The sequence below is a fragment of the Callorhinus ursinus genome, unplaced genomic scaffold (assembly GCF_003265705.2).
Source record: "Callorhinus ursinus isolate GAN/ISIS: 27379988/994484 unplaced genomic scaffold, GSC_fseal_2.0 scaffold39, whole genome shotgun sequence".
Lineage (NCBI taxonomy): Eukaryota > Metazoa > Chordata > Mammalia > Carnivora > Otariidae > Callorhinus > Callorhinus ursinus.
The window spans coordinates 18,599,193-18,622,610 of NW_027397101.1; the positions used below are offsets into that span (position 1 = coordinate 18,599,193).

A 23,418-nucleotide genomic window follows, 5' to 3' on the forward strand; every position below is an offset into this window, starting at 1 on the left:
CATTTGGGAGCAAGGAGCCCCTCCGGTTCCCCCCTTGCCTCCCGAAGGCCCACAGCTGAACCTTGGGCTGGCCCCTCCCAGGATGGCCTGGTGTTAATTATGATGCAATCCCCCAGCCATGCAGCCTCAGCAACAATTTCGGAAGTCAGGGTCCATGTGCAAGGCCATTAACACTAAACATGTTTTAATCCATAATTGTGTGAGATTTATTTAATTTAGGGGCTTTATTTATAGTTCGATTGGAATTGTAATGTATTCTCAGCCCTCCGCACTGGGATCTGTCGATTTTTACGGCATCTTTTAATTGTGTTCTTCCAGGCCAGGTGCAAGCAGTTTTCCAAAGCAGCCTGATCAGAGGAGACCTCCCTTTCTGTGATGGGGGAGGGCAGTAGCCTCGCACAAACTCGAGTCCGGGCCACCATGAGGGCAGGGACACTGGGTTCCCTGTGCCTTTGGGAGCCACAGCCCCTCTTTGCAGCTCCGTCACAGCCTGTGGGCTGAGAAGGAGCTTCTGAACATCATTCCACTCACACCCTTCCATTCCTTTGCTCAGTCCTTTGTTTACTTAGCAGACACCGACTGAGCACCTACTGTGCACCAAGCCCTGTGCTTAGTATAAGAATGTAAAAATGAGGAAGCCGGTGACCCAGCCTCTAAGGACCCCATGCCTGGAACTGATGGTCGCCAGAATTTGTTGAGCACCTATGTGGCACTGCACTCAGCTCCCCACCAGAGCGATAAAGAAGGACATGACCTCAGCCTTTGGATTCAGGAGATTTGGTCACAATGAATTGATCTGAGAGTAATTGGAATGACTATACTTTGGGAGCAATATGGAGGAGAGCAAGTTCGTCAATACGGTGACTTGATCCAAACACCTCCAGATCCCTCCTGTTCTCTGAGTTGAATGGCTTGGGCTGGTGAGGAAGGCTTTATTTAAATGTGAATATTTCTTAGCCTTATTTCTTCTCAAGTGTTGGTAATTTTCAAACACCATGGGGGTACTTTTGCAACCCTTTATGCATCTTTAAGCACCCTGTCTGTTTTTCCGAGTCATTTTCTTTCCAATCATACACTGCCACGAGCTATAAGTGTTGGAGGAAAGCACCAGAAAGCGAAGTAAAAGAAAGTGGAGAAATGAAATGAGACTCTGCTGGCTGGGGTCGCATGCTGAGGAACCGCTCCTTCTGGTGTAGCTGGAGGAGAGCAGAGTTCCAGCCCTGTGCTAAGACCAGGCCCTGGAGGAAGCTGTGGTCCTCACTCAGGGGGCCCCGGAACCTCGAACAACGCCTAGCGTGTGCGAGTTATCAATAACCAGTGGGTGAATAAATAATGTGAGTGTGAAAAAGATAACACCTAGGGACAAGGCTTTACTGGTTAGAAAATAAATAGGCTTGGTCAGGAAACAAAGGAAAAAACCCTACATTTTCCGAGTAGGGTTTTTTCACACCTACCATGTGCCAGGCATTGTGGTAAGTGGTTTTAGTTACAAGTCAGTACATCCTCAAAACAGTGTGAGGTGAGGTGTTCGTACCACCTTACAGAGGAGGGTGCTGAAACTCAGGGCATTTCAGTGACTTGCTTGGGGTCACCCATGATGAGAGAAAGGCTTGCGGGGGAAAAACCCCAGTGGGAGCAGGGGGCCTGAAGCCAATGAAGCAAGTCACTATTTTCCAGAGAGTCCCACACCTGAGGTGGGTGAAGGCCAGTCTCCAGGGAGTCTTTGATCCCTCAGATTCTAGAGGTTCTAGAGAACCTCCCAGCCCCTCTAGAGAGTCTTTAGAGAGGCTTTTGCTTTCTTAGGTCCATAAAAATAGGTGAGGAGTTATTTATGAAACAATGGAGAGTGGGCACCTGGGTGGCTCAGTCAGTTAAGCGCCCGCCTTCAGCTCGGGTCATGATCCCGGGGTCCTGGGATGGAGCCCCACATCAGGCTCCCTGCTCCATGGGGAGCCTGCTTCCCCCTCTCCCTCTACCCCTCCCCTCTGCTTGTGTCCCCTCTGTCTCTCAAATAAATAAATAAGTCTTGAAAGAAAGAAAGAAGGAAGGAAGGAAAGAAAGAAACAAACAAACAACCAAACACATAGTGGAGAGTCTGTAGCTTGATAGGTGGCTGGGAGCACACTGGGAGGGCCCCAGCGCCATTCTAAGGGGAGTCAGCTTCATGTGAGAGGAGGCCGAGTCCTGAGGACCCAGATATGGCGCGCTGGGACATGGCGCTGGCAGATGGGAGTCCGGGAGAGCCATTAAGAGCCTGCAAGGATGGTCCAGGTGGACGTCAAGGGGAGTGGGAGGGAAGGAGAGGGGTCAGTCAAGGGAAGGAATAGAAGCAAGCGCTGTTACTGATGTGATTTGGGGGAGAAAGAGACAGAAAAGAGGGCTTTGTGCTGGGCAGTCAGCTAAACTGGGAAGGGTCAGAGGCAGAGAAGCAGGACGGCCTGTCCAGCCCTGAAAAGCCAGGAGGATGCTCACACAAGGGAGACGGCGAGCAGGCAGGGGCAAGGCGGCCGCAGCCGAGGGACGGGCTGCTGAGCGTGATGCACTGGCCAGAGCTGCTTCCCGAACGTAGCAGGTGAACGTGTGAGGTCAGATGAAGATCTCTGCAGGAGAAAGGGCAGGAAGAACAGGGCCAAGGAGATGCCCCTAAAGGCTGCTGAGAAATAATGGTTGGAGGAAGGAGGCCAGGGAAGAGAAATCTCAGTGGAGTGAAGACAGAAGTTTTGCGGATGATGGGGTCCATGGCAAACGCCACCACTGTCAGGGGGGCACGCGGAAGACACCAGTCGAGTAGGTGGGAGGGAGGACACTGGTGGTCTCTGACAGAGTGACAGGGTGGTAAGTCAAGGGCTGGGGTGGGGAAGGCTGAGAAGCGAACGGATGACAGGGTGGGGGGGTTGGGGGCTGAGCATCCGAGAACACGGACCCCAAACCATCTCCAGGCCTTGGGTTAGTGAACAGCCCCATCACTAAAACCAAGTTCTGCCCGGTCCCTTCTGCAAAGCCTCTAAGGTAAATGTGCTTTGCAATTTGTTGGTCAACCTGCTTTTTGGCGTCAGAATTCTTTTCAGTCTGTGAACTGATTCCTAAAGACCCCAAAAGTCATGAGCAGATACGAATGAAGGACCGGAACCTTAAAACTTTCAGGGAAGCCAGGAAACTGGGCTGAAATTAATTTCCTTAGGAGAGGGAAAATAATTCTATCGCAAACGGGCACAACTATTTGGATAATATGACTAGAAAAATAATGGGTTCCTTATTTTCATTAAATTTGTTAACACACCTAACTAGGGGCACCTGGGTGGCCTGGTCGTTAAGCGTCTGCCTTCAGCTCAGGTCATGATCCCAGAGTCCTGGGATCGAGCCCCACATCGGGCTCCTTGATCAGCGGGGAGCCTGCTTCTCCCTCTGCCTGCCGCTCCCCCTGCTTGTGCTCCCTCTCTCGGACAAATAAATAAATAAAATCTTTAAAAAAAAAAACCAGAACACGTAACTTTTTTAGAAATGAACCCACCTAAAAACAAAGTTGATGCACACACACACCCCATACATACATACATACACACACACATACACACCCATACACAATACATACACATGCACACATGCACCTACACACACACACACACACACTTTACAACTTCTTATTGTCTAAATCTGCCAGAGTGTTTTTCAAAAACCATTCTCTCCCAGTGGAAGTCTTTCCTGATCAATTTTAACATTCTGAGATTTTTTTTTTGAAGGTAAGATCAATATAAATAATCTCTCTAACATACACACAACAGAGATTGTGAAGAACTTCCTGATTTGGCCCCAAGGGTCCTACCCAAGCAAACTTTATACTCCGATAGTGCTGTGGGGACCTTAGGGCAGAGTTTGGGAGAGCCACAGGGTAAGGAAGACCTTGCAGAAGGGAGATGATTCTTTAAAAATTATATATTTGGATGAATTGTACATATGAAGATGGATTTTTTAAAGTTCCTGTCTTTTTAATTTATTCTTCTTCTTATTATTTTGATCTATTTCTATGTTGGGGAATTCTCCATCACATGAATCTTGAATCTTGGAGAGAGCATTGTATCAGTCAGATCAAGCCAAGTAATGCCCTGCTAACAGATAACACCCTCTCCAATCTTAGTGGCTTACAAAGCTTTAATTCCTTCTAATGCTGCGTGTTAATTATGGCCCTGGCTCTGCTCTGCATCGTCTTCACTCCTTGGATCTGGACTGACGCAGCAGTCCCCATCTAGAGCAGTGCTATTCTTGAGGCAGAGGGAAAATATATGGCAAACCACACCCTGGCTCCTGACGTGTCCACCTATAAATGATCCACATCATTTCTGCTCCTATTTCAGTGGCTAAAACAAGCAACACATTAAAGCAGGATGTCAGAGAGGCAGAGAAGCGCAATCCTTTCCCCAGTGTGGGGCAGAAGTATTTGGGAACAAAAATGTGGTTATTGTAGGCAGAACCTTCCTTCCCGCTATAAGAAAAGAGCATACTAACGCGAATGACCTAGGACTGGCCCATCTGATTCAGCCACGGCACTCAGTGAATTCAGAGCTGACTATGCACAGGAACAGGGTCGATGCCAAGGTCATTCTAGGTCTATGCTGCAGGAGCACCGGCTGTAGCAACCAAAGCCCAGTTCTGGCAACATCACCCAGGTCCTCACAGGACTAATGCTGGGATCTGATTTTAGTTGTTGGCCTATTTTTTTTACCTACCGTCTTGCATTCCTGTCAACTTCCTAGACTAGTGATCCAGCCTTCTCAGCAATTCTCTGAGCCACCCAGCAGTATCTGAGAGATATTTCCATGTAAACAAGTCAGAGTCTTCCACTGTTGCTTTCAGTTAAGAACCTGACTGATATGGTAAGGCTTTCAGCACCCCACCCACCCACCCACCCCCCAAATTTCCTCAGTTCAGTTTCTAATCACCACGTGTGATTGTTGCCCAAGGACCCGTGATCCCTGCACCGATGAAAGTCTGGCAAAGTATCAGGGCATCTTCTATTCAAAGATGTTACATAGGAAAGCCCAGTGCAGTCTTCGGTTCTGTGCGCTCAGGAGATGGAGAGACCCTGCATACCAAACGATACGTGTGGAAAGGGCTTTGCCAGCGGGTGGGCCCCAGGTGATCTTGAGCTGGGAAGTAGCCCGAAAGGCCGCGAAGTTTCTCTGCAGTGACTACATGTCCGGTTTGCTCAGGACAGTCCCAAGTTCCTACTCTTATGGACCTGTTAATGCCTATCAACTACTTTTAGTGCCCTCTTTCTTTATTTCTTTCTTTTCTTTTCTTTTCTTTTCTTTTTTTTTGCCCTCTTTCACTCTAAAATATATCCTAGCTTAGACAATAAATTATATGGACACTCCAACCAAAATGGAAATGGTCCTGGACCAGAAGTCAGAAGATCTTTATTTATTTATTTTTAAAGATTGACTTATGTATTTGAGAGAGACAGAGAGAGAATGGGGGGGAGGGGCAGTGGGAGAGAGAGAATCTCCAGCAGACTCCCCACTGAGCATGGAGCCCAACGCAGGGCTGGATCTCACCAACCTGAGATCATGACCTGAGCCAAAATCAAGATTCAGACCCTTAACCGACTGAGCCACCCAGGCGCCCCAGAAGATCTTTACTTTAATCACAAGCTAGCACTAATGAGTGGAGCAACCATAGACTTTCCATACCTCAGCTTCCTCATCTACAAAGTGGGGGAGTTTTTATATCAGGGTTTGGCAAATTGTGTTCTGGTTTTCAAGACAGTATCTCATGGCGCCCTGCAAGGGGAGAAAGAGGAGGCCAAATAGGGGAAGATCTGACACCCCCAGAGACCTCTACTTCTATTTGTTTCTGGTCTTGGGGTTGTACCTAACATTGTGATCGGAAGAAGTGTTCTTGTCATAAGAAATAAACACACACACACACACACACACACACACACACACCCTTCTACCTTGACCCTTCTTCCCACTTCTGATACAAGTTTCTTTCCTTTGCCACAAAACTTCCTAATAAAGTCCATGCCCACCCTCGTCCATGCACTTCTGCAGTCCTGGAGCACCTGTAGGGACTGGTGTCTCTATCCATCTCTCTCTCTCTGCATTCCTAGTCTCTGTCTATCTGTCTGTCTGTCTTTCTTTTGCCCTATTTCTCTTTCTCTCTTCATCTTGGTGCTATTTTCTTCTCATATCCAACTGCTCAATCTACTTTATATATCAAAGTCCAGTCCTGGACAGAGATGGTTTAAATAACGAATTACTATCTTTGCTTTGTACCAGACCTCCTCATGGGCACACCTGCCACCCTATACACAGACTGCTTTTGCTTGGTCAGTCTCCGGTCATGGTTTGGCGAAAGTCAACCCAGCACGGCTTCGTGGCGTAGGGGCTGACGACGAAGCAGTTTTAAACTAGCAAGGAATCCGGGGCTTGGTCGGCACTCTAACGCATAAATCAAAAACATGCCCTGTTTGCACCAAAGTATTAACAACTTCCCCAATCACTGAATCCAATGAATGCTTTCTAATCTCCACCTTACCCGATTTCTCTGGAGGGCTTCATATGGCCAACCAGTCACTCGTTGACACTTCTGACTTCCCCACCTTCCCGACCGCGGGTCTGGTTAGCTCCTTACCACTCCTGTCAACCTCCCTTGCTGGACTCCTTTAGCTTCCCTGTCCCTCCCTTTCCAGTCTCTTCTGGGAACACACTTCTATCTCTTCTATCAAAACACACTGCTGTCAATAAGGCAGAGAGTTTTTAAACCTTAAGATGAATGTTTGTCAATGTGTTTCCTCTCTAGGGTTTTCTTTTAAACCTTGTCATTTGGATGTGAAGGAGGCTGCCTTCTTTTAAGGACATAGCTGTAAAAGCAAACAAGTAAAGGATGTATCATTTATAACCCAGGGGTGAGAGGGTACGAGAGGCAGATTTCACTCCCTCTGAAAGCAGATTACCAGGGGACTGATCTCTACTTCCTATTCTTTAAAACAAATTAATATCAAGTAAAATTGACTTTTTCTCTGTGGACAGCTCTATAAAATTCAGTACACATATAGATCTGTGTTACCACCACCGCAAAACAGGAAACAGTGTGTTTCCTTCTCTCTCCCAAACGCTCTCCGGCTCCCTCCCCATTGCCATGCCCCCCCTGCCCCCCTTGCCCCCGCCCCCCGCCCCCTGCACCCTAGCAGCCCCCGTCTGCTCTCCATGGCCACAGATGTGTCTTCCAGACAATGTCATATGAGTAGAATCATGCAGAGCGCAGCCTTATGTCATAGCTGTCTTATGTAGTACATCCACATACATTGAAAACGCTGTTGGACGATGCTATCATTTTTGCTTTCAAATTACAAAAAAAAAATTAACAGCAAAAAAATAGTGTATTATATTTGCCCATATATTTATCATTTCTGTTGCCTTTCTTTCTTTCTTGAGGATCCAACTTTCTTTTTGGTACCATTTCCCTTCTTTCTAAGGAATTTCCTTTCCCAGTTCTCTTGGAACATGTAGGCTGGACAAAAAACTGAGAATTCCTTCATCTGAGAATGCCTTTAATTCACCTTCATCCCTGAAGAATATTTTTCCTGGACTTAGAATTCTGGGTTGACAGTTCTTTTCTTTCAGCACTTTTAAGATGTTGTTCTACTTTCTTCTGGCTTTCTTGGTTTCTGCTGAAGACATTCCAATGGTTCCCCTATATGTAATGCTCCGTATGTCTCAGGTTTTTTTTCTTTTCTTTTTTTTCTTTTCTTTTATGTTTTTTAATCTGTAGAATCCAGTAATTAGATTATGCTGTGTCTGGGTGTTCATTTCTTTGACTTGATCACCTTTGGGTTTAATGAGCCTTTGAATCTGTAGGTTTGTGTCTTTTTGCCAAACTGAGACAGTTTTCAGTCATTAGGATTTCAAATGCTTTTTCCTCTCTGTGATCTTTCTGGAGCTTTCCAACCTTGCCTTTTCAGCCCTTGGGCCGGAAAGCTGTTGTTTTGCAGGGACTCCGCTTACCTCCAGGACCAAAAGGTGAGAGGGCCGATGGAGATAAAAGGGGTTTCCCCACCCTTGAGACAGCAGCTCTTATTGGGGTGCAGAGTCTGGCTCCTGCAGGTCCCCATCACTCCTGCTCTTGTCACCACCACTTGGGTTTGAGGCTGGTACTAGAAAATGTGGCGGGCGGGCACACTAAGCAACTTCTCCTACTTTTTTTTGACCATTCACTGTTTTCTTCCCCACTTTCTGACCACAGGGCTTCTGGAGATGCCTTCGTCCAGCCCTGATGCCCACTCATGGGTTTCAGATTTCGATGAATTCAGGCCAGCTGGGGCATACAGGAGGGAGGAAAAAATGGCGAGATAAGGCCATTTCGGTAGCACTCCGAATCCTGGTCTTTCTTCTCAAGCTTCTGGTAGACTACTTGCTTTTCAGAGCCCACAAAGAGCTGACCCATGCGTTCTATCCAGGTGTGTGACCACAGCCTGCTTCGCCTCGTCATAAGGCTGGCTTTGACTTTGGTGTTTAGCAAAGGGCTCCATCCCACAACCTTCATCCCCTATACCTTCCTCTCTTCTGTTAGTAGTGCACTGGTCACCTACTAAGGACCACAAGCTGCAGGCTAGAGAAATAACCCATCTTTAAGGTGTTTAGAGCACAGTTCCCACATGAGACACAGCTCCTGGATCTCACCCATGTCCTGGCTTTTCCCCCTCTGTACTTAGGCTCACAGATCTATGCGAAGTGAGTGGATTCTGTTACCTCCTTGAAAAAACAAGTCTGCATGTGAGCCTGAAACCATCCCCACATGTGAGCTCTGTGGGTGAGGCGCAGGGCTTCGGAGAGAGTCAGAGTTTTCAAACACACAGGTTTGTGGTTTCTGAAAGAACAAAAAGCAGAAAGCATAACATCTTGCAGGATTACTTTCTGCTGAAGACCAAGTGATGAGACATCTGAAAATAATCAAATAAGTGTCTTGTTTTCAGCCTGCAAATGACTTTGTGAAACTTTGGAAGGAAATTCTCCACTTAAGAGAAGAAAAAAAAAAAAACAAGAAAAATGGAAATTGAGATCATGAGGAAGAACAAAGATGGGGAATTATGAGAGTGCTTTGAATTGTTAATAGCATTTGTATTTGTAAAAATGAATCTAAAAACCTGGAAGTGGCCTAATCACTTTAAATCACCTTACATAGCACATACCCAAAACCCTGATAACCTCCAGCTTCAGTTGCTTATGACCATTTTCTGGAGCATTCCAAAGACCTGAAGTTGCCACACAATGCGCAGAACTCTGGATTCAAAATTATTGAAGACTTTGATATTTTTTTTCCTTATAAGCTCTTATATTTGGAAAGAAGTCAAGGTACAGTCTAACCCCAGAGGATCACAAGATATTGAACTTTTTTTTTTTTAATGTTATCAGCCAAGAAAACAGAAATTGAACTGAACATTATAATGAGGAAAGTAAAGAAGGGCAAAGAAAAGGCTGAAGGTGGCGTGTATAAAAGACAAAAGTTGAAGGAGAGGGTTCACCTCAGGAGGAAAAGTTCTGCTGGTCGAGGTAAGTCCCAGGAAGGCAGGTTGATGAAGATAATGGGAGGCAAATGAAATTCAACGTCATCAAAAAACCCGGGCTCAGGTAAGGAGAGACTGGAGCAAAGAGAAACTTCCCCGGGGCTGCGGTGGTTAAGGGTGACTTCGTGTTCCTATAGCATTTCATTAATCTACAAGTCAAGTGTTGCTAATATCCAGCGTGGATGACAGGCAGTTGTACTTTGTGAATTTCTGGTTTCTAATGATGCGTTTGAGCTTTATTTTTTACAGCTGTCCTTGTCTTAATCCTGTACTTTTTTCCCCCTCCCCTCCGGGGTTTAATGGTTTCTAGTTCTATATCGGCATTTTAAGCCGCATGCCGCCCATCAGGCCACACGCGGCTTCCAAAGGTTATGGCGTTTGGGTCGCCATGAGTGCTCCGGAAGGACGAGTGCTCCGGTGAACAGCACAGCAAACCCTCTCGTAGGATGGGAATGCGCCAGCGCAGGACCAGGGCGCACGCTAGGAATCGAACCAAATGCCTTTTGCAAACAGCAGCTCAATGAGGATTCCTGCCATGAGGCAAAATGCTTGGAAAGTTACTATGCACTGGCATCACTGGGTTTGGGGTCAGCATGCTGAAACCGGGACTCATTATGATCCTACCATGCCAACTTGGTGCAATTAGCCGAACATGATAATTTCCCGAAGCCATATGTTGATCTTTAGGGGAGGAGAGGCTTCGGATGCCTGATGGCTCTGAGCTCTGACTGGCATGTCCCAGCTTCGAGCACATTTCCGTAAATCAGGGTAACGGCAGGCACACAGCAATCAAAGGTGAGGTAGGAGAGCCGGCCCGGATAGAGGCAGGAAACAGAGCAGGGCTGTGTACTTGTTGACTCTTGCAGGGACTTGGTTTTCTTCTTCTTCTTCTTCTTCTTCTTCTTCTTTTTCCCAAGGAAGGTTTCAGAGAAAGGTCAAGGGAGCACCACCGTGTGCAAGGCTGTTCCTTCCTCCCCCCCCCACCAAAATAAAATCAATGGAAGGACCTAGAACACAATAAGTTATGTTCCAGGGCTTTGTGGCCTGTATTCTCATTGGAGACCTATCAATGTGAACTAGCACTGTTGGGAAATCTCTTCAGCTAGCCCTGTTAATCAATACCTCTGTTCATTATATGTCTCTGATGAATACGGGTAATGATTGGGTGCCCGAGAGTCAGGTGACTAAAAATAACTGTGCCTCACTGAAGGTCGATAGATGTCCCCCCCAGTACTACTGCAGGCAATTCAATATTCGCTGCCGCCCCTCCCGAGTGCCCACCGATGCGCTCCTCTCTGGTCTTCATTGATAGATCAGCTCTGTCCTCAGAGCAGCTTTATTAAATTAGTAGCACTTAATCTACGGTCATATTGTCAACTGACTGCGGGGCAACCTCACGAGAGCCACTGGCCGCGACCCAGGCAGTTTTGATTAGCTTTGTGCCAAGAACTGTCTTCACGGGTGCCTCTTTGCTAAACAGGAGGATTTCCACCATTTAGTAACGTTTAAGACAATTTTTTTTTTTTTTTAAGAAGAAGGAGCTGTTTGAGGGAGAATTCTTGCCAATTACAGACGTGTTATGACAGATGAAAAGATCGTAATTACGCTTGGATTCCCTGCAGGAGTGCGTTAATACATCCGTGACATTTAATAACCACATGCGTCAACGGAGGTTGACTTCTCCAAAGTTGTTTAACCTACCGTTTCTTTGCCCTTACCCCCAAACCCAGCTAGGGGTGCTCAGAGGAAATCGAGGAGGGAGACCCCTCAGGGCTCGCTGGCTGGCAGCCTTACTGCCCTGGGAGGGCCCCTCAGTCCGTGGCATCCGAGGCCGGCTGGACAGTTCCTCGCTGTGGGCCTGATGACAGCCTGTCCCGCCCCTTGCTGGCCAGAGGCCCAGGGCCCGGGCTGCCGCGGAGTCGGGGTAGCTCATTTCCCTGGTGATGCGCCGGACGAACTTGGTGCAGTGAGTGCCACAAGCTGGGGAGATGGGCAAGTCCAGCGCTAGGGATGGAGAACAGAAAAATGCCAGCTTGGAAAGGAGACTGCAGGAAAAGTTAGTCTGGGATAGCCACCTTTTTTTTTTTTTTTAAAGATTTTATTTATTTATTTGAGAGAGAATGAGAGATAGAGAGCACGAGAGGGAAGAGGGACAGAGGGAGAAGCAGACTCCCTGCTGAGCAGGGAGCCCGATGTGGGACTCGATCCTGGGACTCCAGGATCATGACCTGAGCCGAAGGCAGTCGCTTAACCAACTGAGCCACCCAGGCGCCCATGGGGTAGCCACCTTTTTAGCTAAGAGGTGGGGGTGATAGTAAACAATGCTGAGTCAAAAGCACCTTCTATATGCTTCTTCCCCTTGTCCCTCAAGTAGGATGACAGGAGGAGGAAATGTCACTGATTAGGACAGCTGTCCTTCTGCTAGTTTTATTTCTAGATTATAACAAGCACAGGCTGCAGAAAACCACGGCCCAGGGAATATAAACTGAAACACAAGCATTTATTCTGAAAACAAAATATATAGTCATCATCCTGTTGGCTACGGTCCACAAATTTCAAAGGGCAGGGGAGGGAAGACAATGTATTTGTAGACAGTTAAGTGGCAAAGATACCTAAGTTCTTCCTTTGGTCTTTCTTTCCTAAAAAGAGCTTGGGCAAAGGGCTTTGTGTGTGTTGCCGGGGGGGGGGGGGGAGCAGGAATTCTGGAGAGACACAGAAAAGTCATCCCTCAAAGGATGGCTTTGGTGAGGAAGACTCTGAGCAATGTCTGCTGGGCTCTGTCGGGACTGGCTAGAATTTTCATAGCTCTGACTCAGCTTCGCCATCTGAGCAAGAGACGGGTTTGATCTTCCTAAGGAGAGTATTCAGTAATACCAGGATTCAGTCCAAACAGGAGACTGACTCTGAGTTATACAACAAGTGTGCTTCAATAGGGGGAATTGCCGTGTGAGCTGAAGTGTTACTAAGTGTATTTTGTAAAGGTCTATCGGAGTTGGTTGAGTTTCTTCAAATCAAGAAGGGAAGAAGAGGTCAGTGACTGATAAATCTTTAATATAAAAATTGTACAAGAATTCTGATACAAATTACAAGAGGTATTTGGACAAAATATGAATAAAATTCCATTTACATCCCCAAACCCTTATGCATTTTATGCAAAAGACATACTGTAGACAGTTATAGTACAGAAAATACAACAAAGGAAATAGCAAATAAAAAACTTTTAATTCCCTTAGACTACTAATCAAAACAAACCAAAAAGCAAAACAAAACAAAACAGAAACAAAACCCTTGTTCAAGGTAATACAGTATTTCTGAAGCTACCGACGTCACGAGTATTACATGGGGGGATGCAAGCCGTCCCCGTCCCTTGGTGCAGCTACCGAGTGGAGCGCAGACTTTGGCTCTGCGACAGGCTTTAGCAGAAGAGACTGGTTTGACGCAGATGAGAACAACACAAACAAAAAGAAAAGTCCAGACCCCCCCCAGACTCTGGGGGAGGGAGAGGACCTATCTTGGTGAAAATTCCTTTTCCTCAAGATATTTCAATTCCCTTTGACCACTTTTGCTGTCAAATATGCAGGTCGAGTCAAATGTTTTTGTTATCGAGACACACCGGTGGGCTTGAGGTGGATTAGAAAGTTATGTGTTCTCCCAACTGTGTGAAGGATCTTGCTAGTTCTGGAAGGACTAGCCCCTGATCTGGAGGGGAGAACAGAGAGCTTTCCTTCCCAGAGCCTCAGCTTGCCTCCAGCTTTGAGGAAGGGCCCAGGTGGCCTCAAACCAAAGTCTCCTTTTGGTTCCTTGACCTTCCTTGACCCTCTGACCTCCGCGTACCCACATTTAGCTCTCCTGTACTTTGTTTTTTACCGGCACTAGTAGGAAAATGGTAAGATTTCTCTGCAGGGCCGCTGAACCAAAGTTTGCACAGGCAAGAGAGTGCACCATATATTATAAATCTTAGATAGTCATATCAGGTTAATACATAATACTAGAACATCTCATTCGCTTAATTCATGTTATGTAAACCCTGGACAGGGTAGAACACACACATGTTTCCGAAGTGATCAAAATCAGGACGAAGGAGGGAGTGTTCTACCTTCTTGCTTCAGAAAAGAATTTTTTTTTAAGGAGTAGGTGAGATCAGAAGGAGAGCAAAGGGCAGGAGTGGAAGGGTAACGGGAAAGTGGGGGAGAGTAAGATAGGCAGTGAGAGGAATGGATTACTCTGTACAGAGACATGCAAAAACGCTCCAAATTGAGTACTAGATGAAAAAACAAAAAACAAAAAACACACAAAAAAAACCCACAAAAAACAATCAACCTTGGTTTATACATCTCAAGTGAACCTATTAACTCAGCACATTGTCTGGGAGTTCAGGAGCATCCTACCTCGGGAACCAATGCTTCTCCCGGCTACCGCACTGAGTCTCACCGGGCGGGGAAGCTTTGTGTCCTAGCCCGGTAAAGGCAGGCAGGCGGCTCACCTTGCACGGGGACTACCCAGAGGCCTGGGGTTTTCTCCCCCCTCTTTTGGAAAACACTTGCAGGACCAGGTGAGAGGGGCTCTCCCACATAGCCAGGGGCTCCTCAGAGTCACCTGTCAATCCTCGCGTTCCGCAACAGAAGTGCGCGGAGCCCGGTAATGATGGATTGATTCGCTATCTTCGTTGTGCATTGTTTCAACATCACATTTGGCAACAGGAAGCCTTATAAAGTCTTGGTATAGCACTTAGATACTCTCTCTCTTCAAGAAATATATTTTTATACTATCTACTTCTCTCCATTTTTGTTAAAATACCTCTTTCTCCTCTTCCTCCCCTTCAAAGATTTTTTTTAAATGAAACTTAAAAAAAAAAACATTAGAAATGTCCTCAAGCATCCCTGTTATTTCAAGGGGGAAAGCTAATATTAGTTAGCAGATTCTGTGCAATTTTGGCAACTGAGTTTTTAATTCATTTAAGATTTTATTAATATGTTTGATAAATGATTGTAATATATACATACTGGGGGAACTTAAACAACATCAAGCCAACTGCTTTTTCTCTGACCCCAAGAATCCTCGCTCAAAGTGCTTTTCTTCCCAGTCCTCAGACAGGCTAATGAAATTATTTCGCACAAATTTGTCAACAAAGACCTGTTAAGCTTTCTATGTCTAAGTCTCCTGCTTTTCTCTCTCCAAAAGTCCACATCAAAGATGACACCTGCATGCATCGCATTTGTTTGACAAATACATTTGCCATGTGACTGTTCACAGCGGGTGGTGGGGGGTGTCAGCAACTTCTGTCACACCTGCTACCAGACGGAGAGCGGGGAGGAGGCACGGAGTCCCCTGGCTCCTTGGAGAGGACGTACAAATCGATCTTGCGCTTCACTTAGTCACTACCTAGCCACTTTCCAACCATTATCGAGCAGTTCAAAACAGTTCACTAAACAGTAACAGCAACCACTACTTACACGTAATTCGGACTCAAGGTATTTTGGAATACAACATTTTCGTGTGTTCCTCCTTTGTACCTTTTGTCCCCACGTCACTTGTCACTTGAGTCTGTAAAGCTCACTATACTTGTAGTTATCAAAATTCTCCCAAAGTGGAGAATTTACCTTTTACATATAGGGTAGTTCCTGTTTTAGTGATTAAAGTAAAAAGTCCCATCACCTCCCCTGCCCCCCTCCCCCCACCCCCCGCTTTTTTTTAGATTGTCAGTCCAGTCTCACAAAATCAAGTTAAGCTGTCGTGTTACACTATGGATTCCGAGGTGGTCATTTCAAGGTACTTGCTTACCACCATGCACAACCAGTTTGTCTCCAACATACACACTTTTGGAAGGGAAAGGAAAATATCGTAATGCTTTTTCCAGAATATGGGGTGATCTAATTCTGCTCTGCCACTGACTTGTGGGAAACTTTGCTCCAGCTATGGGGGGGGGCACACCCAGTACTCCTTAAATGAGTGGGCATGGAATTGCAGTACTTGTTTCTAAAGACACAAAGAATGCTGTCACAGGGTCTCTCTGCTGACCCTTTATTTAAGAAGTCATCTTGTTACTGTCCACTTAATAGCTGGAGAGGGCATCAGAGAGGCAGCCTTGGGCTTACCAAAGACGCAGCTTAGTAAGGGTGTGTGTGTGTGTGTGTGTGTGTGTGTGTGTGTGCGTGTGTGTGTGTGTGCGCGTGCACGAGCACTTGTATGTTGGGAGGGGAGGGAGAGAGGGAGGGGGAAGGAAAGAAAGGGAGAATTTTGACTGTGTGTGTACATCAGGGAACTCAGTGGGAAAGCTGAGCCCTTGTACTCCATTTCCCCTTCACAAGGGATAAACAGGCAATTACGCATCCTTTTATATTTGATGGCCAAGTGCTGAACTGGAAAGCGCACTATTAGTTTGTGTCCCTTCAGGGCCAGGGCAATAAGTAGCCAGGAGAGCTGGGGCTGAAGCAGAGAGGGTGTTGTCTGCTGTTAGTGTGACAGTCTTGTCAGCAGCATTCACATTACTGGAAGGTAATAAAGTGACAAGTAAGTTATTAGAAAGATATGAGGTGAAATTGAACTGAAGCTTCTCGCTGCTCAGCCCCAGCTTTTTCCTTTCCTCTTTTGTAATGGTCCACTATTTGTTACAAACTGAGCCTTGTCTTGATACTCTATATAGAAAAGATTTTTTTTTTGCAGTAAAGGTCAAATGAATTTACGATAACACTTTAGAAAAGAATAAGGATGTTTTATAACAATAGAATGTTGCTTCAAAAAATATATATAGCATTATAATGAACAATAATGCAGATCCAATTTGATGTACTTGTAAAAATGCTCCTTTAAAAAAAAAAAACCTTTATTAGGCACTTGGAGTTTTTAACAAATGCCCAAAGACAGTATCTGATGTCCAGTTATTGCCACATGACCACAAACATCATCTCGGGCATGATGTGGAAAGAAGGGGGATGATGGAAGGACACAAGGAAGGGTGGGTGTTTGGGCCAGAGTGATGTAGACTAATTCAGCTGTCAGTTTTACAGCTGGGTTTATAGACACTAATTGCAAGTTACCATATATGGGGAGCAACTCTCCAACTACAGGGAATAGGGAAATGAGTCGGAGACACATCAGATATGGTCGTAATTCTAACACGAGGAAGACTGCCACATGGTTTAGCTTTGAGGGGAAACATGAAAACAGAAAAGTTACTTTTATGCTTCACAGGAAGGTAAATGAGCTCACATTTTGATCAAGAAGTCTTTGGCCAAGTGGCATTACAATCATGGCTACAGGGGCAAGCAAAAGTCATGATGGAGAAAATACATTTAAGAGCTCAGTTTGACCACCAGCCTTTTCTATAACCTAGGTGACCCATCACATCTCTTTGCTTCCCTAAGGGACTCCAGCATCACTTCCCACCCACAAAACAAAAAACAAAAAACCCCCACAACTGTCCTTGTTGGCTCTTCTGACCCGTTAAGGAACCTGTTATTCCACACAGTTGTCTTTGCTTTCTCCTGTTCCTCAGACTGGAGTGCCATGGGGCACCTGGTCATAGGGAGCTCTTCGGGGCGGTGCATCATTATGCTCTCGCCCACTGCTAGGCACAATTGTACCAGACCTTTCTTTTGCACAAACACTTCAGGTTCATTCACTATTTTCTTTTCTAGCTACCCCAGACCGGGGCAGGTACCAATCCCCTACTTAGTATCCCTTGCATTGCTTTTGGAAAAACTCATTCCCTCCAGTCTTTTTGGCATTTGCCTTTTATTGCCCTCCTTACACATTTAGACCCTTCCCATTAAAAGACAAAGCATGGGAGGGAGAAGCAACATCCTCTAATTTAAATGTTCCAAGTTTTTAAAGAATGAAATTTATTGTAATTGTTTAAAAGTTAAGGAGTGTGTCCAGGGGATAAAAGAAAGTTTCTTCTGGATGATTTGTTTCTTTATGATAGCAGATGTAGTGTGTCTTATTACAGCTGAGTTTTATTTACTCTGTTAGTCAATCCAATCCAACACTAACAGACCGAGTACAAGTTAGGACTGCTCAGGTCAACTGTTAGCAGTTAGCAGCATGTCCACCCCACTCTGGTTACTGGCTTCTTTATGTTTTAATTGCCAGTGGCCCCCATTCTCATTTGCTTGGTACACATCTGGGGTGTGTACGTAGGGAGGGGAACAAAAGGTCACTTTTTATTTGGGGGGAAGCTAATGCTTGGTTTCTCCTGAGTAAAACGGGGAGAATGCCTCTGAAACAACAGCTTATTCTTAGTATAGTCAAAGGTTTGTTTGTTGTTGTTTTTTTTTTTTTTTGAGAGCAATGTATACACTAACAGGGCTGTTAACCAGTTAAGTGTCTTTCTCCTCTTACTGGAAGGACCTGGAAATCCATGACCAAAGAAATCACACTACAAGGACAGTGGCACCATTGTGCTAAAAACATTTGCAAAAAAGATGTTTGTCATGTTGAGAAGCAAAACATTAATACCTTCAAACCTTTAAAAGGCATCAGGCTGAACTGGACAGCTAGACTAAGATCTAAGATGCGTTACATTGCATTGACTTATCTCAATACAATTAATAGCAGAACAAAGAATGTCAAGCTTTTTAATCACATTTTTTTAAAACCAAATTATCATCTATCCTTTCCCTTGCTCTTTGTCGTCCCCCTCCAGCAGCATGCAGATATTCTCTAAAGCAGACTAAGCCTTTCTGATATGTACAAAAACATAGTTTAAAATGATCAAAACAGTAAGTTTCAACATCAGCTAGTGAACATGCACATTAATAATACTGCCTCATTTTCTACCTGTGACAAAACTGTGGTTAAAATCAATCAAATGCGAAAAAGCTGCTTAGATGAAAATCTGCATCGCTATTAATTTTCAGCAGCACAGAATGGATGCAGCCCAAGAGAAACTGTTACACAATAGAAAACTCCTATGAAAAAAAACAAAGGAGTAGAAATGGACAAAGACGAAGGGCCCAATGATTAAAATGCTGGTCTCTTTTTCCTTCCCGTTTGCAAATAAGCCTTGGGATCACCGTCCTAACTAGATTTACAGTTAAGTCAAAACACTGCACTCAGGCACACACCCAAGAACAAGCAACACTTTGGGACAGGAAGCACAGTGCATTTCATAACGTTACACTTTATGTACCACTTCGCTTCCATCCACTCCCCCGGTCCCTTTTTAAGCAAACAGGCTTTATACTGGAAGGTGTTATTCACCCATTTAGAAGTCCACCATAACATTTGGGCACTTGAGGCACAAAAGTAGTAGCAAATAGGGGAGACACTTAAAAAAGGAGCCAGTTGTCCAGGACTCACAGCCATTTCTCTGACAAATCTCAGGCGAACACATTCATGTTTCTGAGCAAGGGCAATTCTACCTTGAGAATCTCATTGCTTCTGGACTGTTCTTCTAACTGGCTATTCACATTAGCCCAGTTTGTGGCAAGTAACAAACATTTGTTCTAAGCCCAGTTCATTTGCTGATGTGACCTGCTGACAGCTATGTAATTCACTCACTAGGGCTATTTGACCTTTCAGTTGACATTAAATTAAACAGACTAAACATTGATTCTGTACAAGATGAGTTCTAATATCTCAACCAAGAGTGTAACTTTTTAAATATCACTGAAATAAAAATGTGTTATTTTCATAAAACTAGGTGTAATTCCATCTATCACAATCCAAAAGCCAGTGTTTCCCTAATCTTTTGTTGAGATACTAAAAAATATTTTTTCCACCCTTTTTGACTCGAATCTTCTGGTAGTGGGCCAACAGCGCAACACAGAGAACGCTAAGAGGACCAAAAGGTTTGCAAACAAACTTTCATTATTCTAGTTCAATTTTTCACAAACATACTGTACATAGTCTTATATGGTATAAAACAAAGGAAAACATCTCTGTCTATTCAATTTAACACAACACCAAAATAAAGCAATTAAGACTTTGGGGAATTCAAAGGTACAAGAAAACAAAAATGGTTATTACTAATTCCTCAGCTTTTTACCGTAAACATTTGTCATTTAACATAGTGTTTGATATGGTTTCTTTTGTACTGTGAATACTTTTGGTCTTTCCTCACTGGCGAACAAATGAATTAAACGAGCCCCATAGCATCCTCTGAAGGAGATGAAAAGATGAAGCTTCTAGACAAGTCTAGCTTATCTTTAAGAATCTATTGTTTCTGAAATTTTTACAAATAAAAATACTGAATCCTCAACTAATGATGCTTATTTTTGGAAACAATAAATACTGTGAGGTACAATAAATCCTACAGGAATAACAACAACAACAGAAACATATTAACAGTTTCCTTTGGCAAATTTAACGGAAGTGAATGCTGATGTGAACATAGAAAAAATAATTACAAAACATATGAAAAATGGAAACAACATGCAAAGTTCAAACAAAGGGGGTATTTCTAACTTTGAGACCGATGAGAGAAATGTTTGAGGCCATTAAATGCAGAAAAGAAATACATTCTCTTTAAATTATTGTGTACTGTTAAGACAAAATATTCCTTGTTTATCTGTCTTTCCCCCCTCCACTTAAAAAAAAAAAAAAAGAAAAAAACAGACAACAAAACACAGTCTGCAATGCACGTCCTAATGGTTTTGGCTGCAGACTGAACTTGAGTAAATATCATCATTTAGTCAGTATGTTGTGGTAGCTGAGGGCTGCCCATGTGGTTAACCAGCTCAGGCAACATGTGTAAACATCGGAAACAAAACAAAACAAAAACAAAAAAGGTTTGGAGAATCGTCTCCCTCTTTTTCTCACTCTCAATTGCTTGGTTTCAGGCTTGCTTTCATTTCTCTCTGACAAATCATGTGGGGAAACACAAAACACTCAACAGTGAGAGATCCTATTTTAAACCCCCCTTCGTCTGGCTTTTCAGAAAGGAGTGTTGCTCAATTCAAGTTCAGCACATGTTTTCAAAGCTTCCAAGTACTGCCGCTGTGAAATGTCTTTTGATTTTGTCTATCAAACAGGCCTGAATCATAGGACTACTGCAGAACTTGCAACAAATTAGACAGCCATACAACAGACCAACCCAGTGCAGACTTCTTTCTTTCTTTTTAAAGGAGAAGGGTTAGGTCCTTGGAAATGAGTGTTCAACACTTTTACTATATTCAGCTTTGTTCCATAGTGAGTAATTTGGGCTTTTGTATCCTGAAATATTATCCTGCCTCTGAAGAGTAAATGCCTTGGCTGTTTCACACCATGTAATTGTGTTTTCCTTTTATGGAACTTAACATATAAGCAAAGAAGGATGCAATGTTGATTCTAATAACATTCGGCACTTGAAAGAATCACCAAGTGTTCTTTTTTTAAAGCGGTTTTCTGGTGGCCGACAAATTGGCCTGTGGTTATGTTGAGTGACTAATTGTATTTTCTTTTCTGGAAACTTGTGCAAAGTTGGCAGTTTTGTGTTAACACTAATACTTTTGTTTGGCATTTGTGCCCTATACTGACCAGACCATTTTTATACAAGTGAATTTTTTTAAAAAGACACTTACTTGAAGTGTGGCAATAGTTTAAGGATAAAAAAGAAGCATGGATATTACACATCCCCTTGTAGTGTATGAAAAAAAGTGCATGACTGGATTTATGTACTAGTACAGGACATTTTAAAAAATCCGATCTGTGCTGTAAAGCATGCCAGCACCTCTTTATCACTATATCTAGCAGGTAGTAAAAACAAGACCATGTTTTTTTTTTTTTTTAAAAATGTGCATTAATGCTAACATAAATGAATAGAGCTAGCCAGCAAACTATTTTTCTCCTGCATATCTAACAGCTGGATGTAACTGTAAAAATTAAACAAAAGAGTTAAACAACCATCAATACAATTGCTTTACATCATTGGCCTCTCAAGGCTAAATATTTACAGGTGAATCTGCCATGCTTTAATTGAAGATTCTCTCAAAACCTTAAAGTTCACAAAAGACAACTATAAGAAGTTCCTTTTTTGTTTCTTTTTTCTTTTTTTTCCCTTTATTTTTTTTTTTTGCAGGCAACAGTCATGGATACAACAAATTGTCCCTCTGGAGAGGACCAAGAATTCTTATTCTTTCAGAATTTGGGCTAGTTGCACACTTTGTGTGTGTATGTGTGTGTGTATGTGTGTTTTAAGGGTACTTTGTTTTCACCCCCAAATTAAAGATCCCATCCCTTTCCCAAAACTATAAAGGAAAAAGAAAACAATTTCAAAAGCACCTAGTGTTTATCTTTTTATACCTAAAGAAAAGATGTCTGTGTGTGTATATATATATGTAGACCCAGAGGCGTACATATGTACACACACACCCCACCCCCCAAGTACACAAGCACACACTGACTATGGCAGTTCAGATATGTAGGCCATCTGGTGAGAGCTGGCATTTGTAATGTCCGTTCTGAGACTAATCGACGGAAGTGAAGGGAATGTTTTTGTGGAGATTAGGGTTCTGACTGTGCCGGTTTCGGCTTCGCACAGAGGAAAACATCATATTGCAACCAGGGACTTTGCACTTGTGCATTTCTCGCAAATGCACAGTTTTGTAGTGCACTCTCAGAGTCCCCTTGTTGCTGTACATTTTGTGGCAAATGTTGCACATGATCCCACCATTGCTCCCGGACAAGCTGTTGAACATCAGAGATCCTGGAACTTCGGCCCCTAGACTGCCAGGGAGGGCAGGAGCCTCGGCCTTGTGTGCTGACTCCCCACTGTCACTCGCCCCGTCAATGTCGTCGAGAAGAATGCCCTCGTCGCTGCCTGCGTCGGATTCTCGGGAGGAATGGATGCTGCTGCTGGACTGGAGGCTGGAGGTGGTGCTCAGGTCAAGGACCATGTAGTCCTCCGCCATGCCTCTCCCGTACCCATTCAGGTGGGAGTCTTCAGTCCCTGCAGGAGAGGAGGCGTCTTCCCTGACATCGAGCCCCAAGGGGTGCTGGGCACCATAGATCTTCATCAAAAATTCATCCCGGAGGTCCTTGCTAAGGGAGGGCTGCGCTGAGTCCAGGCCCATGTCATCGAGTTCTTTGGTCAACAGTTTGCGATGCAGGTTTATGTTGGCACTGTGTCTAGGAAAACAAGAGGGAAGGGGGGGGAGGTGTACGGGGAGTGGGGAGGGGTGAGAAAAAGGAGAACATTTTAAAATTGATTCAGCTTCCACCAGGCATCAAATAAGCACATTCACTGCTAATTGCACCATTATAAAAGCAAACATTGCCCTACATCCTCAGGATTTGGGAATAAGTGGTGGTGGGGAGTGCAAACAAGGGGAGCTTTTCGTTAACATCATTTTTATAAGAGTAAAATTCCTCAATGGTAGAATGAATGCAAACCCATGCACCTTTTTCTCAATGATATTGTTAGCTCTACTAGGTAGCAGCATCAGCTGCACAGAATCTCACAGCAGAGATGTCAGAATATATATTAAATAGGATCAAAGAATGGAAACTTGCTGCTTGCCTAAACTGAATACTTTGAATTTACACCTAAAAAAAAAAAAGCCCTTTTTTTTGCCTACAGCGCTTCATTAGGAGGCATAAAAAAGATCAATTTTTAAAAAAGTAAATGGTCTAGATAATTTCAGTTTAACTTTAAAACATAATGACATCTTCCCCCTTGCCTTTCTATACTTCATGTTCTAGGAAGGAAAAAATTTAGTTTTATAGATTAGCAATTTGAAATAGGGTTACAGACTGTATCATAAATCCCTTTCCTCAGAATAATTTGGGATCTCAACTAATCTACTAGTAAACTACACGTCATTTTCAGAAGCTGCTGCATTTTAGAGTTGAAAATGCTTTTATCGAATAATTCAACTTTTAAAATTTAATCCTTTAAAACAAAGCCTGAAAAATAGAAATTGTTTTTTAAAATA

General features: G+C 44.0%; 1 protein-coding gene across 7 annotated transcripts in view; it reads right to left on the reverse strand.

The window, feature by feature from the left end:
• Window positions 1–19,371: 19,371 nt before the first annotated feature.
• BNC2 (basonuclin zinc finger protein 2) overlaps window positions 19,372–23,418 on the reverse strand; it is a 421,054-nt gene continuing 417,007 nt past the window's right edge. For 5 of the 7 annotated variants that reach the window (XM_073880836.1, XM_073880834.1, XM_025887884.2 and 2 more), the window contains one exon: window positions 19,372–22,612. In XM_073880836.1, coding sequence (XP_073736937.1) covers window positions 21,952–22,612 — 661 coding nt within the window. In that variant the 3' untranslated portion in view covers window positions 19,372–21,951. The remainder of the gene's footprint in view (window positions 22,613–23,418) is intronic. The other 2 variants (XM_073880837.1, XM_073880838.1) reach the window with 2 other exon arrangements.